Below are 19,941 nucleotides of genomic sequence, written 5' to 3'. Positions count from 1 at the left end.
GCAGAGGGAAAATTTTGTTCCTACAGGTTTTTAAGTGGGTACGAGGCAAGGAGCTATCTGATCCGGGCAAAACCATTACAATTTAGATCTCTATCTATAGAACATTTTTTTTTCCTTAAAAAAAATTGGAAAATACAAGAAGTTTGGATTTTTTTCCCGATTCTTTTTTTGGAGGGGGAAATTGCATCGTAAGCTTTTGGAGAAACCCAACATGTCAACTACCTTTCCGGGACTAGTCCACGATGCTGAGGTATTATTACTTTTTTTTTTTTTTTTTTTTTGAGCGCGCGTGTGTGTGGCGGCGGCGGCGGTGGCGGCGGTGGCGGCAGCTTCCCCTGTCTCTAATCTATATTGGACCGTTACGTTTAATTATAATCTGGCTTTCAGGGGAAGTTAAGGAAGGGAAGGGGAGAAAGTTCGTTATGACATCTGTCGCCAGGAAGGGCAACTCTGTTAAGAAACATTTGCCATAATGAGGGAGAAAACATAATCCTAATAATAAGGGGAGGGTGCTGAGGAGAAAGAGATAGAGACAGAAAAAGGATTCTCAGAAAGGCAAAGAAAAGGGACTGATGGGGGGCGGTAGGTGGACATGGGGGTGGGGAACAACGCACCCCTTTTGGAACCGGTTTATTCAAGGAAAGGGAAGCAGAGAAGGTGGGTCGGATTCCCTCCCCCAAATGGTTGACTAAAGAAAGTGAGCAAGTTGAACGATTTGCAGAATGGATTTTTTTAAAAAAATATATGGACAATGATTTTGAGTAGCCCTGGCCAAACATCTTGTCATGGACAGGATCAGAATTTCGGTGTTGGGATCTGGTTGGAGTGGCGACGCGCGGGAATAGCACTTTCTGCGTATGGGCTCTCTCCTGCTCATGGTGTCCCCGGAGTCAGTTGCAAACCTGGTTCCCAACGCCCAGCTCCCTGCACAAGTCGAGCAGGGGCTGGGTGTGTGTTATGTGTGTGCGTGTGTGTGCGTGTGTGATGTCGCCCGCACCTATATAGGGTGGGGGATTTTTTTTTCCCGCTCTCTCCACTGTGAGGACGAGGCCGCCCACCCCCAGTTCGCCTGTTCGCCAGTTCGCCAAGGCTCTCTAGCAAAGGCGCTGAGCCCCGGCTGCCGCTCTGCCCGAGCCCTGCTTACTCGCTCTCCTAGGAAAGCTAAAGAGAGCTCCAGGCTCTGGGAGAGTGGCGCCTTGGTTGCAAAATGACAAACCTCAAGTTTTTCTGCTCTCCCCTTTCCCCCTCTTCCTTCCAGATACGTCACGACGGATCAAACAGCTACCGTTTGATGCAGCTTGGCTGTCTGGAGTCCGTAGCCAATTCCACTGTCGCCTATTCCTCCTCCTCTCCTCTAACTTACTCTACCACCGGCACCGAGTTTGCGTCCCCCTACTTCTCCACTAACCACCAGTACACCCCGCTCCACCACCAGTCTTTCCATTACGAGTTTCAGCACAGCCACCCGGCGGTCACCCCCGACGCCTACTCTCTGAACTCGCTCCACCACTCGCAACAGTACTACCAGCAGATCCACCACGGGGAGCCCACCGACTTTATTAACCTGCACAATGCGCGGGCGCTCAAGTCCTCCTGCCTGGACGAGCAGAGGCGGGAGCTGGGCTGCCTCGATGCCTACCGCCGCCACGACCTGTCCCTCATGAGCCATGGCTCTCAGTATGGAATGCACCCAGATCAAAGACTCCTGCCAGGGCCCAGCCTGGGGCTGGCCGCCGCGGGAGCAGACGACTTGCAGGTAAATAAGCATGCAGGGAATTTGTCTGCGCCCTCCCCTCTTCGCCCTCCCCCTCCCACTCCTTTAATACTCTGACAGTAAGTCGTCTCTCTCTCTCTCTCTCTCTCTCTCTCTCTCTCTCTCTCTCTCTCTCTCTCTCTCTCCACACACACACACACACACACACACACACACACGAAAAGTTATCAAAACAATTAGAGGAGGAGTGTGCCCATTCTGTCCCTCTTATTGGATCCAGGCTTTTCACCTAGAAGCGAATTAGTCCGGCTAGCTGCGGCCCCTACCTTTGGCCAGTACTCACAGAAGTCTTTTGTGAATCCACATTTCTGACCCTGAGCGGATGGGTGGGGGAGATCAGGGAGGCTGGGTTTGAGTGAACTCGACTCAAAATAAGACCCGATGAGTTGATGACCAATCGCACCCTCAGTTTACATACTTTGCAGGATCGGGTCTGCACTCCTGTTCCAGGAGCTCGTCTTCCACTGAGCCTGTGGTGATCTTGCTATGTAAGGGGGAAGGCAACTCGTTTGTTCTTGGGAAATTGTTGGAACACTGAGCTTGAGTAAAAGTTTCACCAGACACATGAGATTGCTATGTAAAGTAAGAAATCTGTAAATGAAAACTTCGAAAATCAACCCCAAAGAAAGAATCTGCACAACGCACTTTGTCAGAGTGTAGCATTGAGTCTAATTCTCTGCGCCTGGTGTTTACCCACATTCACAGCCCTGTTGGATGACTCACATCATTATTTTTTCCTTTTCATCTCATTATGTTTTCTTATCTTAAGATGAACTCCTTAAAAAGACACACGTGAGGAAATAGAGAAAGAGCCAAGGAAGCAAAAGAAAGAGAAAGGGAGGGAGAGAGGGAAGGAAAGGGAGATGGCAATTAGGAAGGCAGAGAGGAAAAAAGAAAATTGCTAAAACGAATTCAGACCCTGTGAAAACCTAACTCAATTAGATGATCTCTCTCCTATTTTCTTCCTTAAAACATTTTTTGTACATTCTTTGCCAACAATAGAATTTATAATTATGCAATCATATTATCTTAGGCACATTTAAAACAACTAAACCCACAATAAGAATCTGAGAAACCAAAATTTGTATCTTCTTTTAGTGGAAAGTGCAGTTCTATCTGTGAGTCCCCATTTTTCAGTTTGCCCAAAGCTGGCCAACTTCTCCCCACTCCGCAGGACGAGTGGGGAGATATTCCAGGAGCATACGTTGGAGACGTAAGAGATCCCTTGTTGCGCACAGAAAATCTCCCCCCCTTGTATACCTATGAGCAAGGGATTATTTTTAAATTAAAGTGAAAGCCCTTACAGTTCCAACAAAGGGTCATAGCTGCAAGATCTATATGGAAGAAAAAAGATCTGGCTCCGTAAATTTTGACTTTCTACACTTATATTCACAAAATAATTTTATACGCTCAGGGCATTTTTACATTTTACACAAGGATCCCCTTATGTCTCAAGAGGGAAAAAAATCTGCCATTCAATGCTTAGCTCAACTAAAACCTATTTACTTCTTTTAATAGCCACGTCTGCTGCTGATTTTTTTGTATCTGTACAAATTTTTTTTCTGTGCTAGGCACAAAGCAGGGCATTTTTCAAAAGAGGGGATTAGAACATTTGCAAGCACCAGACAAAGAGAGAATCCTGTGCAAAAGGACACCGTAGTTTATCCAATTTTCGACTTAGTGCCATTCAACTGGTCATTTATGCAATGTCATCCGACCAAACAACATGTTTTACTTATGAGGGGGAAAAGTTTGTTAAGTGAAGGGACCAAGATTCTTTTCTTCCAAGAAAATAAACATCTTAACAGAGTGGGAGGAGGGAAAGTGGTTCTTTCCCTTGGAGAACTTCAAGGCCCTTTACTTCTACATTTCAGATATTTTGAAACATTTTCTTCAGCCTCTTTTTAATATACTTATTCTCTCTTTTCTTTTTTATAACTCATTCTAAAGTGACATTGCACATACTAAGGAAGGAACGACTCCAGGGCAAAAGATGAAACAGGGTATAGTGTATGATAAAAAGTATATATATTTACATAGCTACATATATCTATAATACATGTCTGTGTGTATACACACACATGTATGTGAATTCTATGAAGGACATTTGTAAATCTGACAAGCTATTTTCTTCCACTCTTCCCAAACAAGTTGGCAGAATGAAAAAGAAAGAGTCATAACTACATTTAAAATGAGAAATGAGGAGGGAGTGTGTGGGAGAAGCCCGTCTCTCTCCTTTTATTTCTTCCTTTTTAGAACATTCATCAGCATATGCCTCATTTCAAATGCAACAAATGTAAATATACTTTTCCCTGCACAGAATTTTAAGTGAAAGTCCAATGGTTTGGAGGGCGGTCTAAGTCTGCCTAACAGATGCAAACAGTCTTGTGGCTTCAGTTCCATCTTTGAGTCCCCTAAAAAGATTTGCTATGGCCAACAAAGAAAACTGTCACACCTTTTCCCATCACCGCTTTAATTTATGCTCAGTCTCCAAGTTTTTTTTTTTCATATTGATTTGATAATCACTTTAAGGCAGAACATTTAAAATAAGAAAGAGCTGGTGAGTAGGTTGAAAAGGGGGGTCTTACAGGCCTGCCTCAATATGGTGAAAATGGGGAGGCAAAAAGGGAGCCAGGGCTGTAAAGGTTGTTTTGTAAAGTGGGTTTTTATTATGCACCGACTCTCTCCGCATTTACTTAACTCTTCACGGGCTGTTGGGTAGGTTAACACCCTTCAAGGCCTCTTTCATGTCCAATACCTCGTTTGTTTGTAAAGGAAAATGAGCCTTTAACACATTTTGAGTTAGGGGGAAAAAAAGACAGATGCAGAAAAAAATTTATTTTTTTGTAATCAAAAATCAGCAAATCCTTTCCACCTTTCCAGCTCAAGTGATTCCTCAATGCATTAGGAGCCTGAAGATCTACAATGAGTGGACTTGAAGGTATTTCCTCCATAAGGCCCATTTTGGGTAGCATATAGGATGTTTTTATCTTTGGGTAAAACAGAACCCTGACATACACATCTTGATTCCTGCATGTGAAATAGCTCCTATGTGTTCCCAAGAAACCCACAACCCCAGACTTGATCTCCAGGTAAATTTTCTCCCCTCGTAAAGTGCTGAGTACACTCTCTGTATATATTCTATGTGCCTTGATGAAGACTCAAAGGGCTTCTCATTCTCTGATGCCAACATGAAAGGCTCTCAGGCACTTTGAAGTACAATATTGTATGGTGATATAAAATGCATACCTTAAAATTTATACAACTTTTAGATTGTGGTTTTTCTTGCATTTTTTTTCTTAAAAATGTTTTCTGGCTACCTTGTCCTAGCTCAATGATTGCTTTCACAGGTCTACTGAGAAGGGGTTGAGGGATGGACCAGTCTGAAAAACTACCCACATGACCATACCTATCATATCTCAGTGATTTTATTTTATTTTTCTTTTATTAAGGGCTCTGTGGAAGCCCAGTGTGGGCTCGTTCTTAATGGCCAAGGTGGAGTGATAAGAAGAGGTAAGTAAGAACATTTTATTCTAAACATTCTCCTCTTATCTGTTACTTTGCTTTGAAGATCTGGTGTGGTTTTAAGCATTGAATTTCTTGTCTGCTCATTAAGAAAACAATTACTCTTAGTCAGTTATTCAAGTTCCATACAGGCATATTCACATTTAACATTTTTCTTTCTTCCATTGAGGCTTGAACACAGGTTAAGCCCAAGAGACTGTGCTAGGCAATATCTGCTGCTCCTCACAGAAGTGACAGAATCAAAGTTAGAAGAGGGGGGGGAAAAACTGAAGAAAAAAAAAAAACCCAACTTTTCACACCCCCTTCCCCAATCATCAATACCACATCCCCGAGCAGAATTTCTGGTCTCTTTTAGCTCTAATGTGCCAGCCACAGCCTGAGTTTTTGCGGTGATGGTGTTAGCTTGAGGCTTTGAGGGATTCTGTGAAAGGCTAGATCATTGAGGCTTTAGAGGAGGCTAATGAAACACCAATATTGTAGCTGCCTTATTTTCTAAATGTCCAGAACATTTCTTTCTTTAAGGGAGGGTGGGAGGAGGCGGTAGTGTTAACTGTACCGGATAAAGCTTTCTTGTTCCCATCTGTTGAGGAAAACATCTGAATCCAGAGTTACCCATGGAATTGGAAGGTGGGGGGAAGGCGAGAGAAGAGGAGAGAGCTGTTGCTTTCAGCTCAAGCACTGAAGGGGGCTGCATCTCAGATGTTCCGTTTTGACAAAAGGTTTTGAACTATGACATTCACAGGGCCTCAAGGCACTGCAGATTTTGCTGGCTTCCATGCTTAACTGTACCCAGAGCCTCTGAAGTTTATTTTTCTAGCATGCTGAGTAACCCAAGGAGCACACAAGGCAAGAGGGACCAGCTGTTATCCCAACTTCATACGAATTAATAAGATGTGGCCTATTCACCAGGACTAATTCCTGCTCCAGGGCCACAATTGTCTTTAGTAACCAAACCACTAAAACTGAGTTACTTCTGATGGTACCAAATTAATGTGCTCCAGTCACTCCCTATTTCTTTGAAAACTTCTTGAATGATTTGATTTTTCTGAAGAGAGACATGTGCTGTTAGAAACAGAAGATTCTTTTGTGTTTAAACTGTAGCTCTCCTGAAGCAATATGCAATATGAACACTTAAATTCAAGAGGAAAGAAAACAAAGGGTGTTTTACTTTTCGAACTTGGCTACTGCTGCCGTGTATGTTTGGAGTTTATGTTAAATTTAAAAGAGCTATTCAGCACTTGTTTCACCTTTCAGATATTTAAAAACTATTTTTAAAAAAATGTCTGATATTGCTCTGCACAATTCTGGGTGTTTTGTTTTGCTTTGTTTGTTTGTTATGAGCAATATTAAGCTTGCCAGTACTCAGGCATATTGTAATGATATGAAATAGGCCCAAGACTAGTGAATATAAAAATTAAACATATATACTATTGGGCAGGTAAAAATTACATAGTAAAAAGGGGGACCCGTGAGACTCACGTGCTGATTGGGATCATTTGGGGCAGGCAAAACTAAAGGTGAGGCCCAGCGCTCTGGGCGCACAGAGATGTCGGTGGTGCTGAAGGACAGCGCCACTAATTAGGGACCGCAACCGGCTCCTCAGAGAGGAGTAGCTCGCGCTACTACCGTTTTTCCATGCGGTTCCGTACTAAGATTGCCTTCCTTGATGCTTGAAAATTACATCCTATTGCACACTAGGTGACAGAGGGTGGAGATTATTCAAGGATGAGGATGGGAGGCCTCGGGTGTGGAATCAGTTGAATTGGCATAGAAAGGTTTAGGTGATATCCCCTCACAGGTTAGCATCCTTCCAAGAAATGCAAAAGATTTAAGAGATTTAAGAGAAAAGAAATGCAAAAGATTTAATCTACAAGGTGCAAGCTGAGGTCTTTCCAGAGCCACAGAAATTGTGTTCCATAGGTGATGTTTTATTTTTCTTGTAGTACTCAATACCTATTTTTTAAGTTAAAAAGCATTTCTTAACCTGCTTTTTGAAACAAAAGGTTGATTTTGTAGGAAAACAGCATAACTCCAAAGATAAAGGAAATGTCACTTGGTGTTTATGTCTGTATTGTTAGACTAAACCTTAATCCTCCACTTCGAAGAATTCAAATTTTAGCTGCCGAATTTATTTCATTTTCACATGTTTTAGAGAAAGGCCAATTAACCTGTTTGAACCCTGAAAGATGTATGTCTATATGCATTGGTTTACCCTGAAACTATCAATATTCATGACAGTTTAAAAGTGGATATCAAGGAAGGGATATATGTTTTGTCAGACCCTGCCCTGCCCCTTATCTAAGGACTCTTTTATTTTTAAAGAAATTCTTAGGAAGCTCCTTCTCTCTATGGTCACAGTTATGAATAGGACTCCAAATATCAATAGCTTAGATCAGTTTTGTCCATCAAAAATCAGGAGGACATTAATTCCAGAACTCTGCTTTTCTGCAGTCCCTCAAGTAACCCAGTGTTGTCTTACAGTTTAGATGAGAATGTGTTTATTTTTCAATCCATACTTTACAGATACTTCCTTGTATAAAACAGGATTTCTTGAAAAACACAACTTTTCTACTGTTTTCTGGTTTTGGCCAAATTCTTGGATAAATTTGCATTTCTAGTGGTATCCAGAATTTACATTGCAAGAAAAATAAATCTCACTTTCAAAGACCCCTTCGAGTGTTTTTCTTGAAGAAAGATACATGCCTGTGTAGTTTAAATGAGTTCATCATGATGAAACTATCCTGATTTGCAAGGGGGAGAAGGAGTTAGGGGCCTTTAGTTATCTTAAATTTGGCTACTTGTAAAGAGCAACATGCCATTTTCTGATTCACTTTGTTAAGTAGAAAACATTGTTTTGGGCCTATAATGAGAGCCTGATATCCCCCCCCAAAAAAAAAAAAAAATGCGTGAAGAGGAGTTATCAGCAAGGTAATTACCACCTAGATAAAATATTTGCCACCGCCTCGAAGGCGCAGCTCCCTGCGCGCTCACTCTCGGTTAATGGTGTGCGCGATTTTGCCCGCAGCTCCTCCACTCCAACCATCAGAACCAATAATCTTTACTTTACCCTGTGCTCCAGTATCGATAGCTTCTTTCGCCTCGGGCGTTGGCTTTGATATGTTAATATTTCTGAGTAGCAAATTCTGCAGAGATCATATTAATGTTGTACGTACAGAGTGGAGCTTTGCCTTCGTTGAATATTCAGATACTGGGTTTCAAAAGGCATCTCTTGAAGAAATGAGGCTTCTATTTACAGGAGTCGTCTATGTTTTTAATCATTAAAAAAGAAGAAGAAGGAAGGAAGGAAGGAAAGAAGGAAGCAAGGAAAACTCACTCTTCTTTTCCCGGTGAATCTTCCTTACCCCCCCACCCCAAACCCCTCCCTTTGTCAGCCGCTGGTCCCTTTCATTTCTCGCTCAGACGTTAATAATAAGTGAACAATGTTGATGATGACGACGACGAGGAGGAGGAAGCTAATAATGGATCCAGATTGGAATCAAACAGGGTAGGGTTTCAATTGGATAGGGGACTGTGGCCTTCAGATGAGGATAGAGGTGAGATGAGTAAACTCAGCCTTTCCATATGTGGGTGGAAAGTGACATTTTGGCCCTGGTCTCTTTTGTGAAATCGGGATGGAAAAAAAAAAAAAAAAAGCGGGGGGGATGAAAAAAGTGAAGAGGGGAAGCGCCCTTGTTTCGCTTTGTGATCATTCTGCCTTGCAGCCCCAGGCTAATTTCAGAAGCTTAAATACCGCTGTAGCCTCTGGGCCACGCGGAGAGGGAGCGGACCCGGCCACTGGCAGGCAGGAACGCTTTCCCTATTGCCCGTGGCTACACAAAATACAAACTACTTTGAATCAAAACATTTTTGGGGAATTAATATGATTTGAACTCTGCACGTTTTAAGCGAGCTGGAGTTTGTCAGATCGCTTAGAGGTGACTGGCACTCCGAGGCGGAGGCATTTACGCTGAGGACAAACATTGTCAGATCTGATTTAATTTTTTAAATAATGTTGCCTTGAAACGCTGCTTTAGCTTCAATCGCCCTGACTGCCAATAATAGGATGGATGGAACTGAACGCTTTCCCCTATTTTGCCGCCCTTGTGGCGGCTCACATACTCCTTGAGCAGGAGGATGCTCCTTCTCTGGCTGCTTTGGGTTTCTAGAGGGCCTGAACCTTGGAGTCCCCGGTTGGAAAGAATCAGTGACCATTTCAGCAGCTCCTGGAAGGGGTAAAAATCAAGGGTGGGAAGACTTGTTCCTCTTCTTTGTTAGCACCCCCACTCCACCCCTGCCCCCAGTAAAAAAGCAGGTACCCTGAATCTCTCTTTCCTGGAAGTCGCCAGAATTCCTTTCTGTGATTCAACCTTTGTAGGTGAGAACGATCCAGAAATACACTTTGAGCCTCATCTTCTGCCTTATTCCCCTAAAACAGATTTGAAGTTCAATCTCTATTATATGAATTCTAAAACTTGTGTATAAAAGTACCCAGAGGCCTGATTTGTTGGACTTTGGTGGTGGTGGTGGGGGGTACTTTCCCATAGTCTGCTATCTTCTCTCCCGGTTTCTTTACTGCTTGAAAACTCACCAAAATCCAAAGCACTCTGTGCATTGGGGAATGGAGATTAATCCTCCACACACACCATAACGTACACCACCACCATTAAACCAGCCATTGTCTGGGTGCAAACCTCCCTTTCTTTTGTTCTGCCGGGAATCTGCACAGGGAGGAATTTATTCAGCCATGGTAATCCCGTTATACCTGTAATCGGAGTATCCCTCCTCCGAACAGTACTATCCGTTATGACCCATCATCAAAGGCCAACTAGATGGCAATTAAGTACCCACCCCATTGCGGTTTGATTACAATTAATATCTGCTGCCTTGGGGAGAGGAGGTCACATGTGGGAGGAGGATTGAGAAGGGAGAAAGGCTAGAGGAGAAGCAGCCCAGAGAACGATACTACCCCACCCAGCTCACACGCGCAGCACACCTCGCAGAAATGCAGCTGCAGAACTAATAAGGACAGGAAACTCTTGTAATCGCTTACACATTTTTAATGTGTCAGGGAAAAAAAAAAGAGCGATCACTGGAGATGAAGAAGGGGAAGAAAAAAAATCCCTGCCGTTTGTATTTCTTTCATTTGAATTGTAAACATCTGTTTGGCTGTAAGGCGAACAGAACATTTATTTTGCTCCCAAGATTTGGTCTAATTATGTCAACACCAACGCGGCGATGAGTGGGGCGGTGCAGCGACTTTGGAGAGGCTGCGCGCTTGGGCCCAGCGCCCAGAAGCTCGACAGGAAGTATTGATCGCACCTGGAGAGCGCTGGGGACCTCTTAACGCAGCTGGGTGTGTTCTTAGAGAGGGGCTTGAGGGCGGTGAGACCAGTTTGTGGCTCAGAAGCCGCTTTCGGCGCGCCCAGGGAACCACAGCTCCTTGGAGGCAGCCGCCGCTCTTTCCTCTGCCCTAATTGCTGGGGATGAGAAGAGGAAAAGCTGTCCCAGTCGCTAGAGCTTGGCTTTCCTGTTCAATTGCAATGCAGAGGGTGGGTGGTTTTAATGTAGCGCCTCAGATCTCACCCTGCGACGTGGTAAATTGCTCAACACAATAGCGGTGTTGGGCAGCCTTTGCTCAGGTAACTGAGCACGCGCGTGCGCACTTTCAATTCCCATTTTCCCTCCTCATCAGCTAGAGAGATAAGTAGAGCAGTTGTGAACAACCTCATATTTCAGATCGATTGAGACCCAGATAACTACTCTCCAAGATGCTTGGGTCGCTAGTTGACCAAGTTTGTACTTGTAGCCCAGTACTTTTTACAACATTCCATAGTGTGCCTGCAGACACAAGGACAGATGTCCCCAGATTTGCCAAGAAGAGTGTAATCCCAACCTTCTTCAGACTGTGCAGGATCTAACAAGGTATGACAGCTGAAGGATCTGCATTGATGTATTCTGTGCCTGGTTTTGTCACCCCCACAATCTTTAGCTAGCTTATTCCTTTTGCTTTGGCAAAGTTATTCCTTTTTTCTAAAGTCATAAACTAGACAAGTGACCTTGAGTATATAATTCTTGATTTCTACATTGTTGCTATAGCTGCTCATTAGAGTTTGCAATATCACTGGAACTAGGGAGTCTTGTTTCCAACTTTGAAAATAGTGACCTTCATGTCTTTATTGCTTCTGTGCACTATTAATGGAAAAGAGATGAACTCTGGAATCTTGCATGAACACTCTGGTTCTGGCTGCAAAGACATCCCTAACTAGGGTGCTGAATAAAAAATGAGACCACATAACTCAATGAGAGCTGACATGAAACAAAGGTACCATGATGAACTTCAGCCAGTAACCCTTGTTTATAGCTTGATGAGGTCCACTCTTTTATGACTTTCCTTCTCTGAGGTCTCATCATGCCATCTGTAGTCTGGGTCCCCATAGAGAAGAACTAACCCCTCACTATCGTCATTGCAAATGCAAAACTTTGGTTATGTTGACTTTTTCCTACCTCCATAAAAAGTGAAACATTGAAAAGAAAGATATCAGGTTCCCCAAGTTGCTGTAAACTCTACAAGTTGCCAAATCTTTAGCCAGAACAAGAGAGTTCCCCAAGGCTGCAGCAATGCCAAGTATCAAAGCAACAGAAATTCCCTTTAAAGATGCTGTGACATAAAAAATAAAAGACTCTAGAGTTGATGGCTAATCCTGAATACAAAATAAATCCTTCAGGCAATTTGTGTGTGCATAAAGCATACTGTTAATATGCAGCCTGTGTAATTTACCTAATACATGCCTATTTGAGCATAAGCCAGAAACCCAAACTGGATGTAGAAAAGTCTCAGGGCCCAGGGAGTTAGCACATTACCAGGTAGCAGACTCAGTGGTATCGCTGGGAGCAGCTGGCTTTCAGCACATGGCATTCACTTTGTCAAAAAGGTGGTAGTTTTCTAATGGAAAAGAATTTTATTTAACTTCTTTTACAAAAATGATGATCATTGGCATTTCTTTAAATCTGGTGTCTAACACACTGAACATTAAAGAGAAAAAAGTTCTAAAAAGAGGGGAACACTCTAAATTGTGTCCTTCTCCTTCCTTAGCAGCTAGCAAAATCATATGTATATTTGCTCAAATGCTTTCTTCTCCCACTCATAATAAACTTGGGACTGATTGGGTGAGATTCCTTTTTCCCTCAAATATATACTGGCTAGTGTTTGAGAGAGGAATGTTAATGGAAGAATATAAATTTACTTATTATTCATATGACTGTGGGTAAGTACCTTTTCTAGAGAGGGCTATGTGAATTTTGAATATAGACATCGATTTTTATTCTTGATGTTTAATATTTTTCTTCACACTAACCTAAATCCTAAAGTAATCAGAGCCATGATTCTCACAGTATGACTCTAAACAGCAAATTTATTTATACTCATTTTGCTTTCCTGTTCAACTTTTGAAAAGTGACCTTTGTTTATTTTTTTTTTAAGTGCATTTTGGATCTATAGGTACCAAGGTAAAGCATTAATGAAAGTGACTGTTAACCTCAGACCCAGGAATCTGGGAATTTGTTTTTACTATGATTGTTGTTATTTACTGGCTTAAAATCCTCTCTGGGAATGTGAAGTGCAAAAGCACAGGTGGATTTATGTTTTCATCTCCTGAAGAAGGGGAGTTATAGTCTTCTGTGGTGTGGGCTACAAGTTTGACTCCACGCAATGGACCTGAGTTTGGCAGTTGAGGTTATGACTTCTCAGATGTGAAACTGAAAATAGGTGCCAGGAACTGGCATGAAAATTTTGGCTAAATGTAAATATAAATATAAATATATTGCAGCCTGGAGAGCCTTTGCTGACACTCTGAATGTCTTACCTTTTGTTTTAGGGGTCATTCAGGGATACTGACAGCCTTAGAATACTTAAGGAGAAAGACCTTGGTCTTTAGCACTTTCCAAGAAAACTTGGATGACAATTAAACAGCCAGGAATAATTCCCCAAATTGCAGAGGTGTAAATAGTTTAAAAGTAGGGCAAGGTTAGCTAGCCCTCTCCTTCCCTGTCAGGGGTCCTTCTGTCTTTCTAAATGTTGTCCAGGTTCTTTAGGCTTCCATGCAAAGGAACATGCCTAAATCTGACTGCCAGAGACTCCCCTCATATAAGTCACTGTGCTGCTTAGTAATACATGGTAGGAGTTACCTGGGAAGCAAGTGGAGAGTCCTAGTCTGGTGCTTCTCAAACTTCAATGAATATATGTACTAACAGGGGGTCTTATAAAGTGCAAATTTTGACAGAAATTCTGAGATTCTACATTTCTAACAGATCTCTTCCTGTCAATTCTGCCTCTATTTATGTATGTATGTATTCGTTCATTCATTCATTCTGGGAGTGCTCCATCAATGAGTTACATCTCCAGCCCATTTATATCATATATATATATATATAGGTGGGGGGGACAGGGTCTTACAAATTATCCAGACTGGCCTCAAACTTGAGCCTCCCAACCTGCTGCAATCACAGGCATGTGCCATTATGCCTGGTTCCGATGCTATCTTTTGAGGACCACATTTTTAGTAAAAAAGATCTTGGACCACACTTTTTTGCCATTTTTCTTTCTTTTTTCCACTCATAGAACTCAATCCTTTATTGGAAACGTGTCTCAAGATTGCCCATAACTTAAAAAAAAGCCATAGCATGCTCAGAAAAACCAACTTGAATTTGAATTCACCACTAAACCTTAAAAACTTTCCTCATAAGGCTCAAAGCAAGATGAGGTAGGCTTGCAGTTCTAGAACATAAAGCCACCATCCTAGCAAGGGGGACATTGGCCTAGAATTTTTACAGTGAGTGAGAAATTTGCCAGCAAGAACTTTCCTCACTGATAAATCCCCTTAGGTCCTCAAGTCTACTTCAGTGGGTGAGATTACAGAATATCCTGTGCTGTACCTGAAGGAAGGTAAAGCTGAAGGGATTTTTTGGACCCTGGAGATAGACATCTTCTGTTCCCAAAACTCCAGCATGTCAAAATTCCTTTGATGATTTTGCTATTAATAGTTCCCTTTGCTTTTCACTCTAATGGTAATAATAAAAACAACCACAGCAATAATATTATTTATAACTGACATTGTTACCATGTTCAGATCTTGTGGTATATTTTCCTGTGTGTGCCAGTTTACACATAATAAAAGAATTTGACCTGTCATTGCCTGTATGGGTTAGAAGTTTCTGGCTATAAGCAGATTATTTTTAGTAATATGTCAAGATTGAATGACTGTGGTGCCTTTAATTATTAGATGGATGAGGGAAAGGAGATGGAATTCTCAAACATTTTGGAAAAGAAAATAAATTACGCATAAAAAGTTTCTATCCATGTATGTGTGTGTACACATAAAGATACAACCATGGATAAATAACACTTACCTTTCATGTGGTTGACTACTAGAATTGGGGTTTTCAATTAATAGAGGTGTTTAATTAATTGAAGTGTTTCTTGGTGTGACTGGTGAGCCAGGCTGTATTCCAAAAGATGCCAATTTTCTCTAAAATTACCATTGTATACTCACAACCATTTTCTGTGTGATATTGAAAAGACTAAACTCTGGTTATCATTCGGAAGGACATCTTCAAAGGAGCTCTCTGAGATAATGTGGGTGATTTATAAGTACAATTGCTGTCACGTACTACTTAATATCAAGTGGTCCCTTGATATTAACTGCCTCTCATATACTTTTCTTCTCCTGCCTTCACTAACATGTAATATACTTTTTCCTCCCAAGGTGGCACCTGTGTGGTCAACCCCACAGACTTGTTTTGCTCTGTTCCTGGTCGTTTGTCCCTTCTCAGTTCTACTTCCAAATACAAGGTGACCATTGCTGAGGTAAAGAGGCGGCTCTCACCACCTGAGTGCCTCAATGCTTCACTCCTGGGAGGCATTTTGAGAAGGTAAGTTAGCACTAGTTTCAGCACTGTCTGTCTGTCTGCTAACTACTGATGCCACACCTTCAACCCTCAGTCCTTATGTCTTCCACCCAATGTATTCTCCATGTCGTCAAGTCTTCTCACAATTTTCTCCAGAATGTGAACTTTCAAAACCTATTTTTTATTTGTTGTTGGACAGAGCAAAATCCAAGAATGGAGGCCGCTGCCTGAGAGAGAAACTGGATAGACTTGGCTTAAATTTGCCAGCAGGAAGACGGAAAGCAGCCAATGTTACTCTCCTTACTTCCTTAGTTGAAGGTATGATTTTTTCAGTACTGTCAAGCAATGATGGAAGGTCGAAAATTCTTTGATAGTCAGGTTTTTTAGATTATGTTATTTTACTTTTTTATGCTATTAAGCATAGTTACAGGTGAGTTTCCTAATTAATCTTGGCAATGATGATTAAATTTGGCTTAATATAAGACTTAAATTATTCATAGGATGTTAATTAACTTACTAATTTTAGCAGTATTAGGGAAGAAGACAATGGAAGACAATGGAATATTCTCCAAATATTTGCTAAAGAATAGCAACAAAAAACTGGCTATCTATTTCATTTTTATTATTTTAGAGTATAGACAAATCTGATTTAATTTATTATAATTCAGCACAACATGATCTGCAGTATAAATAATTCTTTATGAAGAATTCACAGAAGTCTAGGCATGATACTAAGGGCATAAGTACATTGTGTTAATCCTAGTAGATATCTCTTGAAGCACAGTGAAGTTCCATGGCTTTATGGTGGGATACGTTGAGTCAGAAAGGTGAAGGTTAGCTAGTGGGAGAGAGAGAGAGGTGGAAAAAAATTCCCAGAAGTTATTTTTTCACAATTTACATCTTCTCCTTTGTTTTTTTTTTATTCTATAAGGACTAAACTTTACACTTTCTCATACAATCTTCTTTTAAGGAGAATTATTAGGTACTTAGCAAAAAACTTTGTGGGGGTAGTTTTTTAATGTCAAAGAAAAGTTCTTTCATAACCCAGAAGGCTATGGTTTAAAATGTGAGTGGCAGGGGCCTTTTGTGCTAAGCCTCACCTGAATGCACCTTTGACACTTTTCTACCATTGGTTATTAGCCAATATGGTACTATAGAGAGTGGTAAGTGACCGAAACACAAAAACAAACATCTTGACTTTTTTCTATATTATTAATACATAATATTTACTGTTCAACGTTAAAATTTAGTGAGATATTTACATTTATCTTGAGAAAATTGCTTTAGGGATTGTGCTACTAACAATTGTCTTATGTGCTAATAGCAATAATGACAACAATCACAATATTATTTGTGACACATATTTAGTAAGAGTTACTCTTATAGGTTGAGCATCCCTTACTCAAAAATTCAAAATCTGAAATTTTCCAAAATTCAAAACTTTTTAAAATTCCAACATGATGCTCCAAGGATTTTGAAGAATTTTGGATTTTCATATTAGAGACGTCAACTGGTAAGAGATTTGCAAATATTCCAAATTTTTTGTCCTAAGTATTATGGTTAAATGATACACAACTTATGATGTTTAGATCTTGTGCTGTGTTACCTGTGCTTGTTGATACTGAGGGCTGACCCATGGTAGGGTGACTTGACTTATCCACACATGTTGGCTGGGAGGACTGAGGAAGAGCAAAGTAAAATAATAGTAATTATCATCATCATCATCATCATCATCATCATCATCATCATTTGATTCTAAAGAGAGATGGATTCCTGCTCAATTTAAATAAAAATATTAAAATTATAGCTATTTTTAAAAAGAACAAAACACTTGTTGAGGATAGAATAAAGGAAATTTAAGAATTTATGTGGAGCCAGGTGTGATTGTGCATTCCTATAATCTCAGCAACACAGGAGGATAAGGCAGAAGTATCACAAATTCTCTACTAGCCTAGGCAACTTAGTGAGACCCTGTCTCAAAATAAAATTAAAAATGTCTGTGATGTGGCTCACAGTAGAGCACTTGCCTAGCATCTCTGAAGCCTGATACTGCAAAAACAAAAAACAAACCAATAACACATGTAGATGGTCATTATTCTCAAACCAAACAATGTGGAAAAATCAAATGAGAAGGTGTGTTTAAAAGTGGTTTGGCCCCATCACCGAATTCATTGAAATTCAGTGTGGGGTATGACCAGACTCTCCAGGTGATTCTGATGAATGATAATATTTAAGTAAAACTGATGCTTCTTGGGATTCTTTTCACTTCCCAGGATAGATTGACTATGAATTCTCATAAAATTTGCAACTTTTATGAAAAGTAAAGATCTCAAAAAAAGACCTCTCTCCTGAGTGTCTTGAAAGTACTGGCCAGTACACACAGAAGATCCATAGAGAGTATGTTCACAATTATCCTTATTGATTTCAAGTTAGTCATGAGCACTGGGGTATCCTGTATAGGAATCATCTGTTCATACTAACCAAATGGGTACGGATCAAATATGAAATCCTAGAATGATCCCTGGGGTCTTTGATCATACCTTCCCTATCACAAAAGTGCCTTGCTTGTGTTCTAGTCATATGGCTCTGGCTCACTCTTAACAACAAACCTGGGATAAAGAAACTTAAGATTTTAATTGAGTGCTTATTGAAATCCCTCAAAACTTCATAATGTAGACAATCAAATCTGTTAGTGATGAATTCCAGGCACTTTGGTGGAACTTTGGAACAGAGGTTTAAGGACAAAGGGACATTTTGCATCCTTCAGGGGCCCTTGTATTATGACCCTCAAACTTATTTTCATGTACAATTTTTAAAGTTCCACAAGTTTGGACAATACTCTTGATTTTTTTTTATTTTGTGTTCTTTTCAAATGCTAATTGTAAATTCCCGAATTTTCATAAGTCACTATTAAGGTCAGGATTCATGACCAATAGTATCAAAAACTACCAGTTACATTAAGACATGAGGAGAACCTAATATCAGAAGAATATGGATATTTCATGTAAACTGAACTGGCTTCATTATAACCCTGGGCTGACAGGAAGAACAGCCTCAATGTTGAGGATTCTCCTGTACCTATTCTTCCCCATATTTCAGTTGGTTTGGTGGCAATGGCTGAAAACTCTTTTCCAGACAGCAATGCCATGTTCTGCACTAGGCTCCTGGCCTTTGAACTTCTGCAGGCAGGGTTGGATGTACACAGAGAAACGGAAACCCAACACTGATTTATCAGTCTCCTGAGACACTTAAATAGTTGATGCTTTTCTTTAACAATTCTGGGACTTTGATCCTTTTAGATCCAGAAAGGATCTGAAGTTTGTTCTGTTTGTACAGTTTATCATATTTACCATTTGATAAATGATCCCTTGAATTGAACATGCCTATGGTTGATATATTTTTTCTCCTTAGTCAAATATTTTTGTAAGAGCCAGCAACATTTTAGATATTTTTTGGAAATTTTGAAACTAGATTCCTAGTCATCAAAAATGGTCCATCAGGGGCTGGGGCTATAACTAGGTGGTAGAGCACTTGCCTAGAACATGTGAAACACTGGGTTTGATTCTCAGCAGCACTACATGAAAGTAAATAAATAAAATAAGAGTATTCTTTCCATCTAAAACAACATTTTTTTTTAAATGTTCCATCAGCTTTCTTAAAAACATAAAGTTTGTGGAAAAGAGCACTACTCTTTTTTTTTCTTCAGTTTTTTATTGATATCCCTGCTTTACCACCTGAATTTCCTACACTAACACATATATGCATTTTAATCACCAATAGCAAGTAATTTTGATTCTTTTTAAAGTGTTTCTTAAAATTCATATAGAGTAGCCTAGCCAAGCTGAGAATATTAGTTTCTCAAACAGCTTGGTGACCCAATACATTACTAGTGTTCAATCATCTCCCCACATTTTGGTACAGTACATGAAACAAGTGAGAAAAATGCTCAATTGACATTATTTCTGATAGATCAGATGTAAAAATAAATCCAATGAAGTTCAAATTTCCATAACTTTATAGCCATAACAAGCTCTCAATGCAGAGATGATATAATCTTTATAAAGATCCCATCAGTAAAGAGTAAGGTGTTTCATGATGGGTATTCAAATTAGCAAATTAACACTTGTTTTTCAAAAACAGCCATTACTGACTTTGCAGGATATTCTTGGGTTTCCATGCTCACCTTGGATTTTTAATCATTTTGTTTTAAATTATTTTAAAAACAATTTTTCTACGTTTCTATTAAGTAGACTTATTCTACTGATACTTCCATCCCATAGCATTGTTCTTGATTCCACATTTTGGAGTAATTATTTTAAGAGGTTATTTGGGGAATTTATAAAACAGGGCTGTTTAATGTAATTCTGTAATATATTTTAATAATTCAACACATCTCTGCTGCAAATATCATCATAGCTTGTAAGCAATGGGATAACTGATTAGAACAATATGTCAGACTCTTTTTAATTTATCAAACTTCTTGAAAAGTGATTATTTTCATAAGGCAGGCATTTTGAGTGGTTTTTTTGTGTGTGTGTGGGGGGGGATGGGATGGTCACATAACATGGAACATTTAATGGAAACAACATAAAAATATTTCAATCTGGAGTCCCATGAATGTAATACCTGATCTTACTCCCTTTTCAACCATATGTCTTCACCTAAAGTTTCAGTATATAACTATCATTTATGCCCAAGTTCTCTTACCCTATTTTCTTATAAGTCTGTTCTCTACATTT

General features: G+C 40.2%; 1 protein-coding gene across 1 annotated transcript in view; it reads left to right on the top strand.

The window, feature by feature from the left end:
* The first annotated feature begins 211 nt into the window (after window positions 1–211).
* Tfap2d (transcription factor AP-2 delta) overlaps window positions 212–19,941 on the top strand; it is a 55,805-nt gene continuing 36,075 nt past the window's right edge. Inside the window, exons 1-5 of the mRNA XM_027938283.3 lie at window positions 212–250; window positions 1,259–1,756; window positions 5,227–5,287; window positions 15,061–15,226; window positions 15,402–15,520. Coding sequence (XP_027794084.1) covers window positions 212–250; window positions 1,259–1,756; window positions 5,227–5,287; window positions 15,061–15,226; window positions 15,402–15,520 — 883 coding nt within the window. The remainder of the gene's footprint in view (window positions 251–1,258; window positions 1,757–5,226; window positions 5,288–15,060; window positions 15,227–15,401; window positions 15,521–19,941) is intronic.

The sequence above is a fragment of the Marmota flaviventris genome, chromosome 6, assembly GCF_047511675.1.
Source record: "Marmota flaviventris isolate mMarFla1 chromosome 6, mMarFla1.hap1, whole genome shotgun sequence".
NCBI classification, from domain to species: Eukaryota; Metazoa; Chordata; class Mammalia; order Rodentia; family Sciuridae; genus Marmota; species Marmota flaviventris.
Note: the sequence above shows the minus strand (reverse complement) of the source record. Positions and strands in the feature narration are given on the sequence as shown.